At 39.0% G+C, this 13631-nt stretch overlaps 1 protein-coding gene across 13 annotated transcripts in view; it reads left to right on the top strand.

Annotated features, from left to right (window-relative positions):
• EPB41 (erythrocyte membrane protein band 4.1) overlaps nucleotides 1-13631 on the top strand; it is a 162525-nt gene that overhangs the window by 97896 nt on the left and 50998 nt on the right. For all 13 annotated transcript variants that reach the window (XM_079776693.1, XM_079776692.1, XM_079776684.1 and 10 more), the window contains exons 9-11: nucleotides 5445-5597; nucleotides 7921-8018; nucleotides 11265-11437. In XM_079776693.1, coding sequence (XP_079632819.1) covers nucleotides 5445-5597; nucleotides 7921-8018; nucleotides 11265-11437 — 424 coding nt within the window. The remainder of the gene's footprint in view (nucleotides 1-5444; nucleotides 5598-7920; nucleotides 8019-11264; nucleotides 11438-13631) is intronic.

Raw genomic sequence — 13631 nt, 5'->3', positions numbered from 1 at the left:
ATGTGAGATATAGATTTTACTATGGCTCCAAGATATAAAACTAGAGCCAGTAAAGTAAACTACAGAGAAATTCTGTTCAGCATAGTTTGACAAATTGTCTAACAGTCAAAGCTATTCAAAGAAGGGATGGGCTACCTTATAAGATAGTGAGCTCTCTATTGTCAGAGGTATCCCATGGTAGGCAGTATAGTTACTTGGGTGATTGGACTAAAGTGACCTTTCAAGCTTCTCCCAATGTGAATATCTGATATCTGAAGTCTCTTCCTTAAGTTACATTAATTCTATTACAATTTCATTGCATGTTAGTGGTTTTTCTAAAGATGTTGTTCCAGATTGTTTTGGGCTGGGCACTATAACTTTGATCTATGTAATCGGTGAATCTGTAAAGTAGATGGTAGGAAGATGAGTATATTAGAATAGCTATATTTCCAGAACTGAAATTGTTTGGTTTTGCTCTTAATTCCTGCTGGAGGCTGGCTGCTGATTCAGTAATTATCTGGAATGAATAGAGGAGTCAGGTAACATGTTCCTTTCCCAAATGTTGTAAAGCAAATTGTTTCTTCAGAACTTATAATTGAGAGATATTGTTGTACCTACAGGCTTTAAGAACTTAAGAGGACATCTTCTGGGAAATTCTCAGTTACGTAGTCATTGAATTGGAGCTCTATATAATTTCTGCTTCTCGATTGTGCTTACACGTACACATGTAGGCACTAATATGTTTTTCTATACCCAATTGAGGAAAAGAATTAGTCAAGAAACCTTTAACTCTAGGTTTTGATTACTTATCTAAATAAGTAATCATGTGTAGAAATTAACTTAGGTGAAATTTAGTTTCCTTGAGTTTCAGACATACACTGAGTGGCCAGATTATTATGATCTCTGAACTCATAATAATCTGGCCACTCACTGTATTTCCTATATAATAAAAGGCTAATATGCAAATTGTCCCCTTGACCAGGAGTTCAACCAGCAGGCAGGCCAACCAACCGCCCATGTCCCCTCCCCCTGGCCAGGCTGGCCGGACCCCACCCATGCACAAATTCATGCACCGGGCCTTTAATACACACACACACACACACACAGAGTGGCCAGATTATTATGCATTCAGAGATCATAATAATCTGGCCACTCAGTGTATAGAAGATTAACATTTAATTTTTAAATTTTTCTTTAAGAAAAGAGGCATGTAAATGTGACTATGTTTTATCTCACTGTTCCTTCTTGACTTGGGGATAATATTTATAATTTAATATACTTAACATAATAATTATAAGAATCTGCAATTCTCTCACATTAAGTTTATATAGTAATAAAGTTAATTCCTTTACTTATCATGATTTTTGAAAGGATGATCACTTTATCATAAAAAAAAAAAGCCTGGCTAGTGTTGCTCAGTGGTTGAGTGTTGACTTATGAGCCAGAAGGTCGCAGTTTGATTCCCAGTCAGGGCACATGCCTGGGTTGCAGGTTCGATCCCTAATAGGGGGACTGCAGGAGGCAGCCAATCAATGATTCTATCTTGATGTTTCTCTCTCTCTCTCTCTCTCTCTCTCTCTCTCTCTCTCTTTCTCTCTCTCTCTCTCTCCCTTCCTCTCTGAAATAAATAAATATATATATATTTTTTTAAAAGATAATTGTGCAAAATGTTTATTGGTATACTAGAGGTCCAGTGCATGGATTTGTGCACTGGTGGGGTTCCTTGGCCTGGCCTGCACCCTCTCGCAATCTGGGACCCCTCAGGGGATGTCGGATAGTCGGTTTTGGCCTGATCCCTGCAGACCAGGCCGAGATTACCCCACCAGTACATCCGTGCACAAGGCCTCTAGTATGCATATAAGAAATTTGGTTAATCTCTTCCCACTCCCCGCTTCCCTCTGAGATTCATCAGTCTGTTCCATGTTTCTATGCCTGTGGTTTCCGTTCCAGTGTTGAGTGTCTGCCCTCTGGTGGTCAGTGTGCGTCATAGCTACCAGTTGGCCTGTCGCTTAGGCTTTTATATCTATACTAATAATAGCCTAGGACCGTCAAGACTTAAACGACCAGATGGACGACCAGTCACCAGGAAGTGCATGGAGTACCTCTTGGTCCCTCCCCCATGGCCCACAGGCTCCTATCACAGCAAGGCTGGCAGCAGGCGGTCAGGCGGGGTGGCGGGGGGGGGGGGGGCGGTGGGGCGAGGCAGGCACAGCAAGGTCATTAGCCTCCGGCCAGGGACCAGGCCGGAGGCCTAATGACCTCGCTGCTGCTGCGGCGGCTGCGGATCAAGCCCAGAGAAAGGCCTGGAGAGAGAGGCAGGGCCTGATCTGCAGCCTCCGCGGCTGCTGGCGAGGCCTGGAGAGAGAGAGAGAGGCAGGGCCTGATCTGCAGCTGCTGCGGAGGCTGCGGATCAGGCCCAGAAAGAAAGGCAGCTGTCAGCAGGGCATTCTGGATTTCCCAGAAGAGTCAATGGCTCCCTAGTAGGTGGAGCTTTTGACACTGACTGGCATAGAAACTGACCAATCAAAACCAAATCTGGGTGAACTGCGAGGAGCCAATGGCGGCCTAGGAGGCAGGGCTTTTGACGCTGACTGGCATAGAAACCGACCAATCAGAACCTAATTTGGGTGAACTGCTAAGGCAGAACCTAAGGTGGGGGCTGAGGAGGGGTTTTAAGGGCAACAGCTGTTTGGTACAAGGTGCAAGAAAGCGGTTCAATTTTTTAATAACCAGTTTGGCAGTATAGTGCATATGGCTGGCTATCAGTCCAGATATAGGGATTATGTATTTTTGTCTGCAAAGAGCATCTCCTCCTGCTGAAAAAGGCTCCCCCCCCCCCCATTTAAGCAATCCTATCCTATATTATCTATACTAATAAAAGGGTAATATGCTAATTAGACTGGGTTGACTGGCCATCTTCCAGATGTCTGACTTCCTTCCAGACAAAGCCATGGTGGTGGGGGTCAAGGGCAGAGGCAGTTAGGGGCGATCAGGCCAGCAAGGGAGGGCAGTTGGGGGTGAGATCAGGCTGGCAGGGGGTTAGGGGCAATCAGGCCAGCAGGGGAGGGCAGTTGGGGGTGAGATCAGGCTGGCAGGGGGTTAGGGGCAATCAGGCCAGCAGGGGAGAGCAGTTGGGGGCAATCAGGCCAGCAGGGGAGCAGTTAGGGGTGATCAGGAAGGCAGGCAGAGGTGGTTAGGGGCGATCAGGCAGGCATGCAGAGAGGTTAGGGGTGATTAGGCAGGCAGGCAGAGGGGTTAGGGGCAATCAGGCAGGCAGAGTGGTTAGGGGCGATCAGGCAGGCAGGCAGGTCAACGGTTAGGAGCCAGTGGTCCCAGATTGCGAGAGGGATGTCCGACTGCCTAAACCGGCAGTCGGACATCCCCCAAGGGGTCCCCGATTGGAGAGGGTGCAGGCTGGGCTGAGGGAACCACCCCCCCATGCACGAATTTCGTGCACTGGGCCTATAGTATATAGATATATCCTTAAACCCTGGCCTCCAAGAAGTCATGTAGTCTACTGACTTAAACATATACACTGAGTGGCCAGATTATTATGATCTCTGAACGCATAATAATCTGGCCACTCAGTGTGTGTGTGTGTGTGTGTGTGTGTGTGTGTGTGTGTGTGTGTATAGAGGCCCAGTGCATGAATTCGTGCATGGGTGGGGTCCTGCCAGCCTGGCCAGGGGGAGGGGACATGGGTGGTTGGCCGGCCTGCCTGCTGGTCGAACTCCTGGTCAAGGGGACAATTTGCATATTAGCTTTTTATTATATAGGGTATACACTGAGTGGCCAGATTATTATGCATTCAGAGATCATAATAATCTGGCCACTCAGTGTATGTATAGGATATGCAGCTACCATAGCTACTGTAGTAATTATTTGGGGATTATGATAGTATTTTGAGTATTTTAGACCTTAGAGGCCAAAATGAAAACATTAATGTTTACTAGAATTTTTATATACAGATAAGCATTGTAAAAGTAAATTAGTGTCTCTTTTTGGAGTATTAAGGTAAGCCTTTTTAGAGGCAGAGACTCAGTTTTATGGGAGGAATGTTGTGAAGGCAAATGAGGTGCAAGCTCTGTGTCATTTCACAGTAGCTTTGAGAGGTAGTGATGGTGGCGATATAGCCATATTGCTTCTTATAGCAGTTGATTCCTTCAGTATATACCATATGTTCATGTCTGTGTTTCTTGGACAAAAGAAAAGCAGATGTTCCCTCAGAATCACCAATAACGAATGAAATAATTGATATTACTGGTTCAAGGTTTAAACCTAATGTATTTTGTTACTAAAATAACTTGAAATTCTTTGTCAATCTAAATGAATCAAAACTCTTGTAAATCAGAAGCAAAGGATTTACTGATATTTGTCATAATAAGTTATGAATAGTAATGTAGGCAGGTAACAAACTCAGTGTAAACATATATTGAGCATATTGTCAATAACAGACAGTATTTGGGGTAATACAGAAATGATTAAGATACAATTTCCACACTTAAGGACTGGATTGTAATTTTTTTCTAGTTGTTTTCCTAATTATAGGTGATATACATATAATTACATAATATAATAATTACTAGTAATATCTATGTATGTATATATGTATGTCTTACCCAAACATATTTGTATGTGCCTAGAAAATAGGATGATAATCCTGCAAATTATCAAATTATTACTGGTTACTGTTAAGGAGTGTGGGAGGAGAGGGTAGAGTTTTACTTTTATTTTACATACTTCTGTATTTGAATTTTTTACATACATGTATTAGTTTAGTGATATGTAAATGTTTTTTAAAATACATGTTTATTATAATTGGAAAATATAGAAAGCTAAAATGAAATATTGCTCATAATTGTACCAACTAAAGAATACCATTGTTAATGTTTTGCTATATTCATCTTTCTTCTCTCTCTATATTTTTTATATTGTTGTGGTCAAATTATATATGCAGCTTTAACCTGCTTTATTTTACTCAACATTATAACAATTATTTTCCCGTTTATCTCCCAAATTCTTTGTAATTATTTTAATGGTCACATTGTATTGCACCAAAGGATGGGCAATAATTTAACCCTGGAGGTTGGGTACTTAGGTTATATCCAATTTTCCACTCTTACAACATTCTGAATATTTTCATATATAAAGCGTTTTCTGTGATTTGAATTATTTTCTTGGAACAAATTACAGAAATAGAATTACTGTGTCTGTTTTGGACATTTTAAAGATATTTGTGATAGGTAATAACATTGTGTTTGTTTGTTTTTTAATGTGGTAGAGTAATGACATTTTTACATAGACAGAATAGTCCCATGGGTTATTATTGTTATGTTAAGGTTTATTATTCATGGTATGCTTTGTAACCCTTTTTGGTTGTTGATAGCTTCAGAATCTCTAGTAATAGTCAGCAGTGTGATCAGCACTTTGCTCAAGACTGAAATGCTAATGCTTCTCTTTTTCAGGACTTGGAGGGAGTGGACATCATCCTAGGTGTCTGCTCTAGTGGCCTTCTGGTTTACAAAGATAAGCTGAGAATTAACCGCTTTCCTTGGCCCAAAGTGCTGAAGATTTCTTATAAACGTAGCAGCTTTTTTATCAAGATTCGGCCTGGAGAGGTATAGAATTTGTTTTTCTTTACCGCCCACCCCTCCCACCCCCCACCCCCCCGCCGAATCAAACACATATCATGTCTAAAACATCTCTTCGCTTCCTGTTTTTCTTGTTCTGTCATCTAAGAGGTCTCTCTGTAGTTAATTATGCAGGAGCTGATATTCTATTTTCTCAATCAGTCCTGTAATGCTGCTTTTCCTCCTTGCTACTGGTTTTCTGGGCTTTTCTCTTTATGTAAGTAAATATACCATGGCCAAAAGTGAAACTTGCATTGATAAACTTGTTCCTTGTTTACTCCAGGTAAAATCTTCAGGGAAAATAGTTTTAAATTGAGTAGCATGAGATTTTTAAATTGTGGAGTTTAAGTTACTCATGTTTTATACTACCAATCTCTTACTCATTTAATTAAAATGTATTTTTATGCGTAGCTTCCAGTAGTTACTGGGAATATATTCCAGGCTCAAGTTCTAGATTTTTAATAGAGTTGTTTAACTTTGTGTCAGATAATTCAGTTATTAGTTGGTGGGCAAGTTTCAGGATATACTAATGCTGACCAAATTTAACTTTTATATTAAATAGTCATTATGTATAGAGGAAAATTGTTTAAGTAGGAATTAATTTTTTTTAAAAGTTCTACCTCCTACTCTGCCACCTACTAAGTAAAAGACCCTGGAGAAATCTAAGACTCAGCTTCTTTATCATTCAAGGTGGAAAATACTTTCTCTGTCAGGGTTGATTTGAAGATCAAATGAGAAGACAGTTGCAAAAGGTCTAAGCTGGAAAACATACTAATGTAGAGGGGTGTTTTTTTTGTGTGTGTATATATCACCATCTGCTGGTGAAAATGGCTCATTATTTGAGCATGGAAATACTGGATTTTCAGCCTTAAAAATCTCATAAGAATGATCATTGAAACATTTATTTAGTACCATAATTATTTACCTGTGCCTTTCACAGAACAATCTCTGTCTTCTGTCAGAGTTTCAAACCAAAAGTCATTCAGTCAACAGATACTTATTGAGGGTATTTGTTGTGCCATGCACTACTCTAGGGGCTAGGAACAGTGAATAAAAGTCCATCTTTTTGTGGAAAGGCACGCATACACACACATACATACACATTTTAATAAATTTGTTAATTGGAGTTTTTGGTTTCTTTAAATGTCAACTATATAATATACACTAAAATTTCAGAATTCTTACTTTAAGAAAGCAATCAGGAACAACAGTAGGATTTCAATAAGTGTACTATTATGACTATAGTAGATGATTTGGAAGTAGCATGGCTTAGTGGAAACCAAGAAATTCTGGTTATGCCACTTCATAACTGTGAAACTGAGAAGTAACTTGTCTGACCTCAGTTTTTTTATGTGTAATATTATCTAGTCATAGCATATTGGCAATAATAGGCGCTAGAAATAAATGTCAGTTTCCTTTCCATCTTAAAAAGCATGCTTAAAGCAGAAACAAAGAGATAGAGACTAGCAGGATATGGTTTGCTTCAGTCAAAGAGGTATCAGGATAAATTAATGATCAATTAAAGGAAAAAAGAGAAGGCAATTAATAATCAAGAATTGGTTTGAGCCAAAATCTTTCCATTTAAAAAAAATTTTTTTTTAATCCTCATCCAAGGATATTTTCCCATTGATTTTAGAGAGAGTGGAAGAGAGAGGGAAAGACAGAAATATTGATGTGAGATAAATATTGATTGGTTGCCTCCTGCACGAGCCCCGAACAGGGCCAGGGCCGGGGAGGAGCCTGCAATGCTGCAACCAAGGTAGGTGCCCTTAACCGGAATCAAACCTGGGACCCTTCAGTCCGCAGGCCGATGCTCTATCCACTGAGCCAAACCGGCAAAATCTTTCATCTTTAGCTCCTATTACTAAAATAAATAAATAAATAAATAAATAAATAAATAAATAAATTTGCATAATAATATTGTTTGATTGGAGGAATCATCTGCTATCTCATTCCCTGAGCATTAAGTAATCTAGTATCCCAAGTGCAAATGATGACTAAGAAAGAGCACTATCTGGACAATCAAAAGGTAACTTAATTATGACCCAGAAAAATGTACTCTGTATGTGTGTGTTTCTGAGGAAAATAAGATGCATAAATAATATAAGATGCATCTCATGGCTTCCTTATTGTGGAAAAAGCCACCTTGGTGAGTAAATTTCTTTTTGTAAGTAGGAAAATATTTCAAATATTTTATGCCTTTAGGAATGTTCTTTTTATTCTTGATGACCTTTTCTGTAGCACCATATTTCTCTGGTCCTTATCACTATAGTCTATCCTTTATGTTCAATGTTTATTTGTGTTTTTATAGCAAGAACAGTATGAAAGTACCATCGGATTCAAACTTCCCAGTTACCGAGCAGCTAAGAAATTATGGAAAGTCTGTGTAGAGCATCACACATTTTTCAGGTATTGTTCTCACTTCAGTATTTTTCAAGGATAAACCGTTTATGTAAGTTTCTGTTTTAAGTCTGCTATTAAAATTCCCTTCTTTGAATGACTGGCATTTTTTTTTTGTTTAGCTCAGGTAAGACCATCTTAAGCAAGACAAAATGAATCCAGTCCTCCTTTGGGTTGAAAAACATGCCTCCGCATTCCCAGAGCACCTTTCTGTGTATGGTAGGAGTAGAGAAGTGAGGATAGGAACCTGTGTTTACAGGGGGCTCTGTGATTGCTCTAACGGGAGCTGAAATCAGTCCTATCAGGAGGAGGTACCATGACTACCTCCACATGTAATTGCTCTAAGTAGTGCTTAACTACTTTCTGTGTGGGGCTTTTCACTGAAAGATGAAAGGTATGAAGCTGATCATTATCTTGGCTCTAATCAACCCAGAAAGGGAGCACAGAGAACCATCTTTGAAGCTCAAGTGTATCAGATGATCAGAAGAAAGTTTTCTTTCCTCTGGTTTTCAAGAGGCCATATCATTAACCCCCTGTCTTCATTTACCAAGCATTTTCTCTGTGTAGGTACTGTACGAGGCACTGAGACTATATATACTACAAGATAGTTCTAGTCCCTGTCCTGATAGAACATGCAGTCTAGCTGAGAACACAGACCTTAGACAAATTACTGTATTGAAAGGAGAGTCAGCTTGTTATTGTCAGCTTGCCTTTTTAAGAAAAGTTCTTTATTATGGAAAATTGCATACGTAACAACAGTAAAGGGACTAGTATAGTAAGGAGACTAGTATAATGCATATCACCCAGCTTCAATAATTATCATCCCAAGGCCAGTCTTGTTTTATCTATCATGCCACCCAATTCTTCCCACTACTTCCTAGATTATTTTGAAGCAAATCCAAGACCTCATGTCATATCATTCATAAATAAACTTGACTAGCAAATGGCTCTCAAGAGAGAGAATCATGATATCTTTCCTTCTAGTTGTATTTTTCATATCATACTTAGTACTATAGCACAGTGGACAGGAAGAAAAGCCAGGGAAAATAACATTTAAATTCTCATTTAAAAATAAAACATGAGGCCCTGGCCGGTTTAGCTCAGTGGATAGAGCGTTGGCCTGCAGACTCAAGGGTCCCAGGCTCGATTCTGGCCAAGGGCATGTACCTTGATTGCAGGCCCATCCCCAGTAGGAGGTGTGCAGGAGACAGCTGATTGATGTTTCTCTCTCCCTTCCTCTCTGTAAAAAAACAATAAAATATATATATTAAAAAGAAATAAATAAATAAAAATAAAACATGAGGATACATTTTATACCCAATTAAAGAATCTTAATCATTGGCTTTAAGATTTTTGTTTATGCTTTCATCATCCTCTTCTTTAAAATCAAACCAATAAAATAGAGTTTTTAAAAAGGGTAAGGAAAAGTAAAAAAAAAAAAAGTTATTTTGAGTGTTTAGTATCTATGATATAGATTTCAGCTACAGCCAGTGTATTTACTTGTAGGATAGCATATTTAAATCCATTGCATCAAAATAAGAGGCTATATTAACATGTAATGCTTCAGTACATAAAAGAAAGTCAATATTTGCTGAATTAAAATAAATGATCCCCAAGGAAAAAATATTATTTTTTTATAGTATTTGATGTAATAATTTATGTATTTATTCAGCAAACATTTATTGAGTGCCAAATTCATGCCAGGCACTATGCCAGAAGTGAAAACACAAGGATGAATAAGTGGAGACCAGCACATAAATTGTTTCAATTCAGTGTAGTAAATGCCCTGACTAAAGAGAGCACAAGGTACTGCATAAGAAGATGGGGTTCCTAACTGAGTTGAAAATACACTAAATAACCTATTAAATAGGTTGCCAGGCATTAAATGAGTTTGGAGTACATTTGACAAAATTATTCTAGTAGAGTGGAAAAAGAGCTCTGATTTACAATAGCTAAGATTTGGAAACAGCCTAAGTGCCCATCAGCAGAAGAGTGGATTAGAAAACTGTGGTACATCTACACAATGGAATACTACACTGCTGTATAAAAGAAGGAATTTTTACCATTTGCAACAGCATGGATGGACCTGGAGAGCATTATGCTAAGCGAAATTAGCCAGTCAGAGAAAGATAAATATCACATGACCTCACCCATTTGTGGAATATAATGAACAGCATAAACTGATGAACAAAAACAGAACCAGAGTCATAGAAGCATCGAATAGACTGTCCAACCTATGAGGGAAGGGGTAGGGAGGGGAGGGTATAAAAAAACAACCAAAGGACTTGTATGCATGCATATGAGCATAACCAATGGACATAGATGGGGGGGGGGGCTGGGGGGAAGGAGGGGAGGGCATGTGCTGGGGGTTGGGGGCAGCCGGGGAGAGGTCAATGGGGGAGAAAGGAGACTTATGTAATACATTAAGCAATAAAGAACTTAAATTTAAAAAAGAAAGAAAGAAAGAAAAAGAGCTGTGGGCTTAGTCTCTGTTACTGCCCAGCCTCTCTACAGCTATGTGACCTTAAGCAAGTAACTTTTTTGAGGTTCAGTTTCTTCTATCAATAAAATGATGACAATATTACGAGGATGTAGTAAAAATATTTTAGAGCTATAAAAGGATTTTGAAAACCATAAGGCCCTGTCTATATATAGAGATATAATAATGTAAGATGATATTAATATAAGTAAATTACACAGGTTGCTTGGGTAAATGACATAGAATTAAAATAATGATTGCTTGATATAAAATATGTCTTAGTAACTATAAGGAAACTGAAAATTTTGAAACTTTTAAAATCTAGATTTTTGTCTTTAGTCTCACAGTCTCAGTAGAGTGAGGTAAAATATCCTACCTAATAATAGAGTAATATGCAAATTGACTGTACCTTTGCTACACCAACAAGCCACGCCCACCAGCCACGCCCACCAGGAAACCTTCGCAGGGACGTTGGGGTGCAGCGGAGCCTTGGGCACCAGCGGGGAGCGTGCACTGATAGCAGGCAACCACCAGGGGTCGGCTCCTACGATCCTTAGCAGGGACGTTGGGGTGCAGCAGAGCCCAAGGCCGCTGCCCGGGGCCAAGCCCCGACCCTGAAAGAAGGCAGAAACCGGTAGCCACAGCCAAGGCCTGGGTCCCCGGTGCCGGCAGAAAACTGGTGCAGGCAGCCAGGTGAATGAAAGTCTATTGCACGAATCTTCGTGCAAACGGGCTGCTAGTATAATATATATGATCATTTGTTTTTTTCCCCCAAGACTGACATCTACAGACACCATTCCTAAAAGCAAGTTTCTTGCACTGGGATCCAAATTTCGATACAGTGGCCGAACTCAAGCTCAAACCAGACAAGCTAGTGCTCTGATTGACAGGCCAGCCCCACACTTCGAGCGTACAGCAAGCAAACGGGCATCCCGGAGCCTTGATGGAGGTTTGTGTTGAATTTTGGTGATTTCCTATGAATCTCTTTTTTTTTTTTTTTTTGAATCTAACTCTTTAGGGAGAGATGAAGTTATCTATAAGAGAACCAAATTAAAGAATGTAATTGGTAAAATGAAATGGATCTCACTAATTATCTAAGTCAGTGGAATCATCTTAAGAAAAGAAAAACTGAGGTTCAGAGAGAATAGTAACTAGACCAAAGTTCCACTGATAGATAGTTGGAGATTGAACACAACTAGAATTAGAATTCAGAACCTCTACTGCAGAGTGAAACTTAATGTAGTATATTGAACTAAAGCCTTCTTGAATGTTTTTGTTTGATTCTCACCCGAAGATATGTTTCTGTTGATTTTTCTCTTTTTAGAGAGAGGAAGAGAGAGAGAGAAGAGAAGAGAGAGAGAGATATCAATTGGTTGTCTCCCATATGCACCCCGTCTGGGGATTGAACCCACAACCTCGGCATGTGCTCTGACCAGGAATGGAACGCACAACCTTTCAGTGTATAGGACAATGTTCCAACTAACTGAACCACCAGGCCAGGGCCCTCTTGAATGTTTTTAAAGTTATTTTTTTCAACTAAAAAAGAGGAAAAGGGTCTGCCTCATTAGAGCAATCAGTTAATTATTTTAGATCATTTGTCATGTGGCAATTATATACAGAAAAAGCAGTCCTATTAATGGAATCTCCAAATTTTGTTTAAATAAAATAGGGAGAAAATAAATAAGTTTCATGATAGTGTATTCTAACCGAATATCTGTCTGAATCTTTCTAAGTATCAAGGATTTGAGAGCATTACTGAAATGAAGTATCAAGCCATATTCAGTTCTTTATGCCACTTTAGAAGAAAAGGTGGCTAATAAATAAAAGTTCAGAAGTCAGAAACCAAAGTAGAGTATTGTTATATCTGGTGCTCAGAGCATCTGCTTCTCTAGCTGAAGAAGTAAAACTGGTTCAGATCCCAGTTTACATGACAGAGTTGTAAGTCACAAGGATAGCTAATAAAGATGACAAGGATCTTTCAACTTATATTTTTGTTGCCCTTTTTGCTTTTCAAGCCATTTCCATATATTCCTATTTAGTACCAAGGAACATTTAGGAATTCTTCTTTTGCTCATGAGGAAACTAGGGCACAAAAAAAGTTATATAACTTGCTAGGGTAACACAACCAGGAAGTTCATCCATTCTGCGAGTAGTGGTTGCAGTGATTCTTGCCAGGGGAATACATTCCTATCATTTTTTGGAGCTTTAAAACAAATCCCCAAGCCTGACTCTTAGATGTCTCATCTGTCTATGGTGGACCTGGGCAACAGTCCTTTTTAAGATCCACAGCTAATTCATGTGGGGTCTCTCTGGTAATGGAACCACTGATCCATTGCATACCTATTGTGTCTGTACTATACTAGCAGAAACTGTGCTAGTAAGTTACAGAGCTAGAACTGGAATGTAAGTCTCCTTTTACTCAACATGATGGTTTTGAGTTTTACTCTTTACTGCTATAATATATAAATGTCTAAGTTTCTGTTGTCACAGGGGAGCAATATAACACTGGAATTAATGGGTTCATAAGATTATCACAACCAGCACTCCAGAAATGGGAAATAATGGAATTTTGCAGGTTAAGTATTCTCTACAAATGCATCAAGGTCTTGTATTAGTTAACAAATGAATTCATTAAACTGAAGAGCCAAAGCATCTTAAAAAGTATTCACTACCTACAACACCGTGAATATACTAAAAAACATTGAATTATGCACACTAACTGGGTGAATTGTATGTTATGTGAATTATATCTCAACGACCACAGTCACTGCCATGATTCTCTGTTCTGACCCATAATTTGTAGTAGTCTTATTGAGAAGAGGAAAGAAAGTTGTCTCTCCAGGGCTTCCAGGTTATATTTTTCACTTGAATTGCATATCCATGTATACATAATTAATTTTTGCTCCACATGCTCTTGAAATATTAACCCATAACAAAAGAATTACAAAGACTTAGGTATGACATTAAAAGTTATTAATAGTTAGGGTTTATAAAGTATTTTTATAGGCATTGAATATGCTTTCCCCGGCTATTCTGTGGAGTTAATATCTTCCCCATTTTACTAATGATGCAACTTTCTGCCTCTGTTTCAACTGCCAGTTTCCACACTTTTACCTACTTTTCCACATGCAGTAGATTGCCAG

The sequence above is a fragment of the Cnephaeus nilssonii genome (assembly GCF_951640355.1).
Source record: "Cnephaeus nilssonii genome assembly, chromosome: 7".
NCBI lineage: Eukaryota > Metazoa > Chordata > Mammalia > Chiroptera > Vespertilionidae > Cnephaeus > Cnephaeus nilssonii.
This window is presented reverse-complemented; position numbering and strand designations above follow the sequence as displayed.